The 11,290-nt window shown below is 38.9% G+C and overlaps 1 protein-coding gene across 1 annotated transcript; it reads left to right on the plus strand.

Moving 5' to 3' along the window:
• Nucleotides 1-10,762, plus strand: LOC107795021 (bHLH transcription factor RHL1-like). Its single transcript, XM_075243200.1, has 7 exons — nt 1-327; nt 506-583; nt 684-803; nt 8,403-8,468; nt 8,776-8,841; nt 10,160-10,219; nt 10,334-10,762. Exons 1-7 carry the CDS (start codon nt 1-3, stop codon nt 10,496-10,498), a joined length of 882 nt encoding a protein of 293 aa, XP_075099301.1. The 3' UTR covers nt 10,499-10,762.
• The last annotated feature ends 528 nt before the right edge of the window (nt 10,763-11,290 follow it).

An 11,290-nucleotide genomic window follows, 5' to 3' on the forward strand; every position in this document is an offset into this window, starting at 1 on the left:
ATGCTATCATTTATAGGGGCAAATGATCCTTCATATCTGCTTGAGAAACTCGAGGTCCTGATTTCCAAGGTTAAAGAGGAAGCTTTTAGTAGGAGAGATATTCTTGAAAAGGTTGAGAAGTGGTTGGCTGCATGCGACGAGGAGTGCTGGCTGGAGGAATATAATCTTCCTGTGCCTTCACCTCAGTGGATCCATAACCAGCAAACACCACAAAATTATGTTGAATATCTTGCAGAGAATTTGGTCTCTGAGGTTCAAGTTGATGCTTCCGCAGAAGCTTCTGGTTTCAGACTAGTTGATGGCTTTGCTGACATGATTGCGCAGGAGGTATGGCCATTTATCTGCATGCTTAGCCAATAAAACTGACAATCAACTGGTTTACCAGATATGAGATTAGAGTTTGGGGTACTATGTTCTGTTAGCAAGTCAAGATTCCTTGCATCACTGTGGTAACTATTTAAATTCATCTCTAATGAGAGAGTTGGAATTTTAACTTTTTCTGTAGATAAGATATCCGAGTCCTTATCATGAAGGGGTTCCACTCGACTTTTTAATTGGCTCAGAACATCAAGTTGGTGCCTTGGTAATGTTGAGATTATTTTCAATCTGTACTTCAAAGTTGGAGGAAAAAAAAAAGAAAAGAAATGTGACTATTTCATGAACTTTGGATCTTTGGAGGGCAGACATGGGAGCCAACAGGAGATGTCAGGCATGCTTCTGGACCTTGCGCTGAAGCATTAGCTGCTGGATCATCGTATCCTTCCAAAAGTTCTAGAAAATCAAGGGCTGCATTGTCTGATCAGGTAAGCCTAAATCCTTCAATCCTCTCTTGCTGTATGCATTGTCTGATTGGGGATTGATTATTTTCTTGCAGCTTTTATATACTGACTGTGCCTATCCAACCACCTTTAAAGAGTAGTACAAATATTACTGGCTCTTTGTTATTTGTTGTTGACATACAAGTTGTCTAGCACATGTAGACACATGTACTACATCATAGCTAGCACATGTATATGAGTTGTATAGTAGGTATAATTAGGTGTATGGCAACTAATAGATTAGGCGAATTAGTATTATAAATAGGCCTTGTAATCTTCTCTTCTAGATATGAAATATAGAACTTCTTTGGTTTCTAACATGGTATCAGAGCATTGAAGTTTTTTCATCAGTTTGTTGTTGGGAATTTTTTTTTTCCCGTTCGAATTATTTTTGTTCAGAACAGTCTTTCGCTGCTTTGATTCTATTTCACTATTTCCGGCCATTTTTTGCCCCGGCCGCTTCTTTACAGATTTTTCTACTCACTATTCCGACCAAAGTGGTATTGTCAGAATTTTTTTTTTCCTGACAACTTTCATTTTCCAAGATCACTGTTCCGGCACTGTTCACTGTTCAAATATTACTATTCACTGTTCACTGTACTGTTCAAATATCGCTGTTCACTGTTCACTGCACTGTTCAAATTTCACTGCACTGTTCTTGACTATTTGATTCTGCTATTATTCGGGTGCAAGATGACTGAAACGAAACCTACCGTTGATGTCATTCCGGTTATGTCCAAAATTACGGAGAATAAGTTCATGGGTTCCAATTACATGGATTGGAGTAAGACGATCCGTCTCTATTTGCGGAGCATCGACAAAGAGAACCACTTGGTTGATGATCCACCCAAGGATGAGACTAAATCAGTCTGGTTAAAGGAGGATGCAAAATTGTTTCTCCAAATCAAGAATTCGATGCACAGTGAGGTAAATGATCTAGTTTCTCATTGTGATTATGTGAAGGATCTAATGGATTATTTAGATTTTTTGTACTCTGGCAAAGGAAACTTGTCTCGCATGTATGATGTGTGCCAGGCATTTTACCATCCATCCATGCAAGATCGCTCTCTCACCACTTACTTCTCAGAGTTTAAGAAGGTGTATGATGAGCTTAATGTTATATTGCCGTTTAGTCCAGATGTGAAGGTACAACAGGCTCAGCGTGAACAACTGGCGGTCATGAGTTTCCTTTCTGGTCTTTCTCCCGAATTTGAAGGGGCCAAATCGCAGATTTTATCTGGGACTGCTATTTCTTCCTTGAAAGAGGCCTTTACAAGAGTGTTGCGTACTGAAAAGTCTCATCCAGGTCCGACAGCCACGATCGATAGTGGTGCTCTGCTTAGCCGCGTCCAAAAGAATAGGAGTCATAGTAATCGCAATCGGAGTAGCGATAGTCGAGACCTAAAGCAAGGGGAAGTTGAATGTTTTTATTGTCATGAGCTCGGTCATACCATACGTTATTGTGTGAAGCTTCAGAATAAGAACAAAAGATCTCAGTATGCCAACATCGCCACTTCCGAGACTATTTCACCATCTCAGTCATCATCTCCTCCTATCAATACTATCCCCGAGTCAGGTAAAACCACTAAGTGTCTCCTCTCTTCGTCATCCAAATGGGTCATTGATTCTGGTGCCACAAATCATATGACAGGTAACTCTAAACTCTTTTCCACTTTTCAGTCACATACCCAATGTTCCACAGTTACTTTAGCCGATGGGTCTACCTCATATGTTTTAGGGTCTGACACTGTTAACCCAACATCTTCTCTTTCCCTTAGTTCCGTCTTAAATTTGCCTGATTTTTCTTTCAATCTAATATCTGTCAGTAAACTTACTCGTACTCTAAATTGTTGTGTCTCATTTTTTCCCAATTATTGTCTTTTTCAGGATCTTACGACGAAGCAGATTATTGGTAAAGGTTCTGAGTCTGGGGGTCTCTATGTTCTTGAATCACAGGTGCCGAAATCCATTTCTTGTTCAACTGTGTTGTCTCCCTTTGATGTACACTGTCGATTGGGTCATCCATCCTTGTCTAGTTTGAAGAAGTTATATCCTCAGTTTCAGAGTATTTCCTCTTTAGATTGTGAGTCATGTCAGTTTGCTAAACACCATCGCCTTCCTAAAGTTTCTAGAGTCAATAAACGGGTCGACTTACCTTTTGAGTTAGTTCACACCGATGTTTGGGGTCCATGTCCTATTATCTCTAAAACTGGTTTTAGATATTTTGTTACCTTTGTGGATGATCATTCTCGTGTTACTTGGTTATATTTAATGAAAAATCGTTCGGAGTTGTTTTCAATTTTTTGTGCTGAAATAAAAACTCATTTTAATGTTTCCGTTCGTAATTTAAGGAGTGACAATACAAAAGAATATTTTTCGGATTTGGTTAAAGATTATATGGCTACAAATGGTATTCTACATCAATCTTCTTGTGTTGACACCCCTTCTCAAAATGGGGTTGCGGAACGAAAAAATAGACATCTTCTTGAAGTAGGCCGAGCACTCCTCTTTCAAATGAAAGTGCCAAAATGTTTTTGGGCTGATGCCGTCTCTACAACTTGTTTTTTAATAAATCGTATGCCGTCTTCTGTACTTCATGGTAATATTCCTTACAACATTCTTTTTTCCTCTAAGCCATTATTTCCTATTGAACCCAAAATATTTGGTTGTACTTGTTTTGTTCGTGATGTTCGTCCACAGGTAACTAAATTAGATCCAAAGGCCCTTAAGTGTGTGTTCTTAGGGTACTCACGTCTTCAGAAAGGTTATCGATGTTATTCTCCAGATCTCAAAAGGTACTTAGTGTCTGCCGATGTCACATTCCATGAAAATTATCCGTTCTTTTCTTCATATGTTTATAACAGTCCTGAGGAAGAAGATGATACTTTGGTCTACACTGTCACACATCCAGTTAGTTCTTCAACACCTCTTCCTCAGTCACCCGTTTCCCTCGATCGACCATCCGAGCAGCCACCTGTTCTTCGTGTGTATACCAGGCGACAACAAACCTCAGAACCCGATCCTTTACCTACTTCTGCTTCGTCGGTAGATCCAACCTCCTGTGTTTCAGATCCTAGTTTGGATCTTCCTATTGCCATTCGCAAAGGTACACAACAATGTACTTATCCTATTTCTTCTTATGTGTCTTATGACCATTTGTCTACTTCTTCTAGCTCGTTTATTGCATCATTAGATTCTGCTAGGATACCTAAAACTGTTCGTGAAGCATTGTCCCACCCAGGTTGGCATGATGCAATGATAGAAGAGATGATGACTTTAGATGAGAATGGTACTTGGGAGTTGGCCGATCTGCCCACTAACAAAAAAGCTATTGGGTGCAAGTGGGTATTTGCTGTTAAGTTTAACTCCGATGGGACAGTAGCTCGCCTTAAGGCACGCCTTGTTGCAAAAGGGTATGCACAGACCTATGGAGTCGACTATTTGGATACTTTTTCCCCGGTCGCCAAGTTAGCTTCTGTTCGATTATTCATTTCCATGGCAGCTACTTATGATTGGCCTCTGCATCAGCTTGATATAAAGAATGCTTTTCTACATGGAGATCTTCAGGAAGAAGTATATATGGAGCAACCACCTGGGTTTGTTGCTCAGGGGGAGTGTGGAAAGGTATGTCGTCTTCGAAAATCTCTTTATGGGCTGAAACAGAGTCCTCGTGCTTGGTTTGGCAGATTTAGTGAGGCTGTTCTAGAATATGGGATGAAGAAAAGCAATTGCGATCATACGGTGTTTTATAAAAAGTCTGATGATGGTATTCTTTTATTGGTAGTATATGTTGATGACATCGTTATTACTGGAAGTGATATTACAGGAATTTCAACTCTAAAGTCTTTCCTTCACACTCAATTTCAGACGAAAGATTTAGGGCAACTAAAGTATTTTTTGGGAGTTGAAGTTACACGGAGCAAGAAAGGCATCTTCTTGTCCCAAAGGAACTATACTCTTGACTTGTTAGCTGAAACTGGAAAGTTGGGATCTAAACCATGCAGCATGCCAATGGTTCCTAACACACAACTCGTGAAAGAAGACGGTGAGTTATTCGAAGATCCAGAGAAATATAGGAGATTGGTTGGGAAACTGAACTATCTTACAGGAACTCGTCCCGATATCGCATACTCTGTCAGCACTGTGAGTCAGTTTATGTCTTCCCCAACAGTCAGGCATTGGGCGGCTCTGGAGCAGATTCTTTGTTATCTAAAGGGATCTCCAGGACGGGGTCTAGTATATAAGAATAATGAACACACTAACATTGAGTGTTTCACAGATGCAGATTGGGCAGGGTCAAAAGCCGATAGGAGATCCACGACAGGATATTGCGTTTTTGTTGGTGGAAACTTGATTTCGTGGAAGAGTAAGAAACAAAATGTCGTATCTCGATCTAGTGCGGAAGCAGAATACAGAGCTATGGCACAATCTGTGTGTGAGGTTGTATGGGTACATCAACTATTAAGTGAAGTTGGCTTCCAAACTACATTGCCAGCAAAGTTGTGGTGTGATAATCAAGCTGCTCTTCATATCTCCTCTAATCCTGTATTTCACGAAAGGACTAAGCACATTGAAATAGATTGTCACTTTGTTCGTGAAAAGATTCAACAAAAGCTCATCTCTACAGGTCATGTTAGAACTGGAGATCAATTGGGAGACATTTTCACAAAAGCTTTGAATGGAGCTCGAGTTGAATATATCTGTAACAAGTTGGGCATGATCAATATATATGCTCCAACTTGAGGGGGAGTGTTGACATACAAGTTGTCTAGCACATGTATACACATGTACTACATCATAGCTAGCACATGTATATGAGTTGTATAGTAGGTGTAATACAAGTTGTGTAGCACATGTATACACATGTACTACATCATAGCTAGCACATGTATATTAATTGTATAGTAGGTGTGATTAGGTGTATGGCAACTAATAGATTAGGTGAATTAGTATTATAAATAGGCCTTGTAATCTTCTCTTCTAGATATGAAATATAGAACTTCTTTGGTTTCTAACATTTGTAAATATTCATGATTATCAGGTCATCTAGAACTGTATATCAAGATGTGTTCTCTAGGTTTTTGTAATAGTTGGTGCATTTCTAAGGCTCTTTCCATTAGTAAACAGACAAATTAGTCATCATGAGTTGTAATTAACAGTTAGTACTTTGTATGGCGTAACACAATATTGAGCTTCAGCATTTGTTTATGGAATATTTATTTGTCAAAACGTGTATCCCATTTTGTACTACAGAGTCTTTACTTGGAAGTTTAGATACTCTCTCTAATTATGACTTTTTCTTAATTTTCTTAATAGTTTGGGATGAATTAATTTGACATCCACTGACAAACAGCATAAACCAGCAGATGCAATTTTGAAGCTATCATCCACTATGTTACACATGTAACACAATATGTATATGTATGGGTAGGGGACAGCAAGGAGCGGTGTGATTGGGGGGGGGGGGGGGATAGGGGGTGTTTTGGAGAAGGCTGGCCCAGCTAGGCAGGGGAGGGTTGTGAGGGTAGAGCTTGGTGGTTGGGAGAATGGTCTGAAGTGAATCTTTTCCTACATTAGTTTGAAGGTAAAATTACAACAGACCTGATGTTTGAGCTGATATAGCTGTTAAACGTTCTTACTAATGGACGTTAACGGCAAGGGAGGTCTTCGTAATGAAACATCAAAGCCGAGAAGAAGTCCTTGGTATTTCTCAAAGTAGAAGGGAAGTCAGGTTAATTTAGCAGTACTAAAGGAGAGGTCAAAGTAATTCCCCTAAATTGTAAATGTCTGAGCCGAGGGTCTACCGGAAACAATCTCTCTGTCTTTTCAAGGCAGGAGTAAGGTCTGGGTACACTCTACCCTCCCCAAACCCCACTTGTGGAACTACACTGGGTTTGTTGTTATTGTTGTTGTAAATGTTTGAATGTGCACTACAGTATGTTGTATATAATTCTTAGCATACAGAATATATGATCAGAATTAATAAGTTTGTACGGCTGATACTCCCAGACACTGCCCCGCAAAGAAAATTTTCTGCTCCCACCGTTGCATTTACGAGATTGTCATAATTTTGGTGAAGCTTAAGCTTTACAGTAATCAAATTGTAATATCATTTAGCTGAGAAGTTTGGAATGGAGTCCTAGAGAAGTTTGAAAAGAGGCTTGCGACTTGGCAAATGCAATACCTCTCCATGGGTGGCAGGTTAACTTTAATCAATAGTGTACTGGACAGTCTTCCCACATACCACATGTCTTTGTTCCCAATTCCAACCTCAGTCCTAAAGCAGATGGACAAACTCAGAAGGAAGATCTTATGGGAAGGATGCAGCAAAACACACAAATTTCCACTAGTGAAATGGCTCAAGGTAACAAAACCAAAATTCAAAGGAGGCTTGGGCATCAGGGATCTACAAGCACACAACAAAGCTATGCTCTTAAAATGGCTCTGGAGATATGGACAGGAGGAATCTAGACTATGGAAGGACATCATAGTTGCTAAATATGGAGCACACAACCACTGGTGTTCCAAGAAAACAAACACTCCTCATGGAGTTGGTCTGTGGAAGAACATCAGCAACCACTGGGATGAATGCTTCCAAAATGCAACTTTCAAAGTTGGGAATGGAACTCGTATTAAGTTTTGGAAGGATAGATGGTTCGAAAATACACCTTTGAAAGACATGTTTCCCAGTATGTATCAAATTGCCTTGAACAAAACTGTTGCTCAAAATAGAGACAATGGCACTTGGTGGCTGGTGCCCACTTTTCCGAAGAAATTTGCAGGATTGGGAGGTCAACAGCCTACTCACAAATTCACAATGTTAAGCTCCCTAGAAGGTCACGACATCGAAGATCAACAGCCTGACAAACTTATTTGGGGAAATTCTAAGAGAGGCAAGTACACAGTCAAAGAAGGATACATTCACTTCTGTGATCAGAATCCAATAATAGATAACTGGCGTGGAAACACATCTGGAGAACTAAAGTGCTTACCAAGGTGACTTGCTTCACATGGTTGTCTCTAAATGGGCCTGTCTCACTCAAGACAACTTAATCAAGAGGAGCATCACACTAGTTAATAGATGCTACAACGGTCAGAAAGTGTAAACCACCTATTCCTCCACTGCTTAGTCGCAAAAGAAATTTGGAACTTCTTCTACACTATCTTTGGTTTGAAATGGTTTATACCACAATCAACAAAGCAAGCTTTTGAAAGTTGGTATTTTTGGAGAGTTGACAAATCCATTAGAAAAATCTGGAAAATGGTGCCGGCTGCAAGTTTTTAGTGTATTTGGAAAGAAAGGAATCGAAGATGTTTTGATGGCATATCAACTCCACTCTACTCCCTCAAGGCTGCGTGTTTAGTTAACTTATTTAGCTGGCGCTATCTCACCCCTGTTAATAGTGCTGATACTTTTGTGGATTTCATTAGCTCCCTGATAGTAGCATAGGCTTTTGTAAATGGAGCTAATTATCCTATCTCTTTTGTACTCTTTGCATCTTCTTGATGCCCTTTAATGAATCTAATTTACTTCATCAAAATCTCATTTAGCTGATACCTAATTATAGCTGGTTTTGTATTCAGCGTCGCAAGATGAGAATTGCTGAAAGAATAGACGCATTCCGAGAATTGTTTCCATGCTCTAAACAGGTAACACATCCTTTTGGCATTTGACCTTTATGTATATTGCATAGCTATTCAAAATGCAGGATATTCAGATCTTTTAAAAGCTGTGCACGTGAAGCTTTTCACGCAGAAAGCAGGAGAATACAAAGAATTAGTTACTGGAATCATCTATGCATTATAGGGTCTTCTGCTCCCTAAGGAATGGGTGAAGCAGTAGTTTTATGTTCTGGTTTCATGCCAATTTGCTCCATGCTTATAAACTAAAAGACCATAAAAGGAATGGCATGATTGCTACAATGAATTAAAGAATTGATAAGTTGTGGTTTTGCAGGGTGGAAGAGCATCTCTGATGGATGAAGTTATCGACTACATCAAAAATCTGCAGTTCCAGATAAAGGTACATAGATGTTCTTATTTAATGTCCTTCAAATAAAATAAGCTCATCTGCATTCACTGTGGACAAAGAACTTTCCTGTTCTTAAAGCGATGAACCATCCGAATGCCTGAACATTTTCTGATTTGGCTTTTTAAACATATTAGTGCAACAATAAATTTGTTGTGTGTTTGACTTTGATACTGCTTCTCTGCCTACAAGGATTTTAACTAATTGAGCCATACGCAAAATTGCAAACTAAGCACCAAACAGCCACACCATGTAGTAGTTATGCCACTCCTAATATTACTAGAAAATTTTGGCTATAAGAGCTTGAAGCCTTCTATTACCGTGAATCCCTCAATTTTCTTCAAAGAAGATGAATTAAGATCAATATTGCTGAACGTTATTGTGTGATGATGTGTTTAAGGGAGCTTCTTTTTGTTTGACATTACAAACTCAAGCTAAGAAAGGAGGAAACAACCAGTTAACCTGGTAAACCGGATGCATAGCAAGTCTAGCTCAATTGTTCAACCATTTGAAAAAGGAAGAATTGGCTTGTCTCCAGTAACCATCAACGTAGGCCGTTTACAGCCTAGAGCAAAGCAGAAAAAAAGAAAAAAAAAACTGTGCCTGTCCAGTAAGTATGGAACCGAAGCCATAGTGCTAGCCCGTAACTTCCCTTCAACTGGAATACTGTTGTGCAAAAAAAAAATGTGCCTGTCCAGTTAGTATGGAACCGAAAACATACTGCTAGCCTATAACTTCCTTCGACTGGAACACTGTTGTGCATATATATTCATCTTCCAGCCAAATCCTCTTTGGAAGATCATTCCGAAGAATTATATAGACCTTTAAACTCCACTATCATCTTCCTTCTCATTTAGGTTTGAACATATTAGGCTCCTAAATTGCTTTGTTTTTTAAGCAAGCATAAAATAATGATTCTTATTTAATGTTATTCTTGTCGCTCATAGATATATAAGACTGTATAGAGTGTGGTTTCTTGTATAGTTGTACATTCTCTAGAGTAGTTTTAGTATATTTATAAGTTTACAGTTTTTTTCCTCAGGAGCTATGGTTTCTTACTGTGTCAGTACAATTTTTAAAACCAGTAGTTCAATTATTTGGATAATGGTTTAACTGGTGACCTATTTCCGTGCCTCAAAGTGATCGATCTTCATGTTAATGTTGGTGCTATTAATCTTGATGTATCACGGACGAATAGCTGCCTTTTTACTTCTTTTCTTTACTTTGTATCATCTTTCAGGTCATCAAGAACCGTTGTAGTTTTTTATTTCCTTAACAGCATTCTGTAATTAACTCAATCCTGACTGTGCAGGATCTCAGTAGGAGCAGATTGGGAGGTGAACCTTCTTCTATCCCATTTTTATTCGTTGAGGTACCATTCATGATTCCAATATATAACAATTACATTACTAATCAAACTTTTGGACTCTTTCTTCATACAAAAACTAATTTTTGGAGAACGTAATAGTTTCTGACTGATTTGCAGGGTTGTGGACATTACATTCTTGATGAACAACTGATTGAACCTCTGGAAGAGACATTGCGCAAGTTGCTGGAAGTGAATCCCTCAATGGCAACTCAACTGCTGGAGAATAAGGGCCTATTTTTTATGCCTGTGGCTCTGGCAGAAGGAATGCATAATCATGAGTAGAAACTGAGAACAGGTCAACATATAACTTTTCATGTTTTCTTATGGCAGAGAAATCTGAAGTGGTAATTAGGCAAGAAAAATATGGTATGCTTTTGTATAAGCAAAGCTCAAGAGGATTTGTCTTTGTACATATCTTCTCTCTGGCTGGTTGCTTGTTCCAACTTTCACTATCAATTAGGTGCTCATTTTCTGCTTTATTTGTTTGTCAAAGGTAAAGGACAATCGAATTTATTAAAAAAAAAAGAAGGTATTCTCTTTGTTTCAGGCGCGGAGTCTAAGAAAGAAAGGACTTTTGGCACATACCAATTGCCTTCAGAACATATGGTTTTAAATATACCATGACATTTCTATGGTCATAAGAGCATGTAATAAGGGTAAATGAGAAGTTTAAAGTTGAAGAGTTTCCAGTATAGAAAGTTGGCATTCTTTCTTGAACACAAACTAAAAAAGAAATATGAGGTATAAAATGAAATTGAGAGAGTACAACTGAATTACTTAAATCTCAGTCCCTTTGGCACATTACACCTTCAACCGCCACCCCCTTTTTTTTTTTTTCTACTCTTGCTGTTTTAACCCTCTGCATTAGGATCTATTGTATCTGTTTAATCGAGGTCCAAGAAAAGAGTTCCTTATATAAGCCTTCTTTACTGTTTCTTCTTTTCGTTCTTTCTCTCTCAGCTCCCATTGTACTGATGTACCCCACCCCACCCCCCGTCTTCTTCCTTGCTACTCTCCAGGAGACTGCAACTCCTGCCCAGGCACCACTGGACACACTTGATTTGTGCTAGATTT

Source organism: Nicotiana tabacum, chromosome 22 (assembly GCF_000715075.1).
Source record: "Nicotiana tabacum cultivar K326 chromosome 22, ASM71507v2, whole genome shotgun sequence".
NCBI lineage: Eukaryota > Viridiplantae > Streptophyta > Magnoliopsida > Solanales > Solanaceae > Nicotiana > Nicotiana tabacum.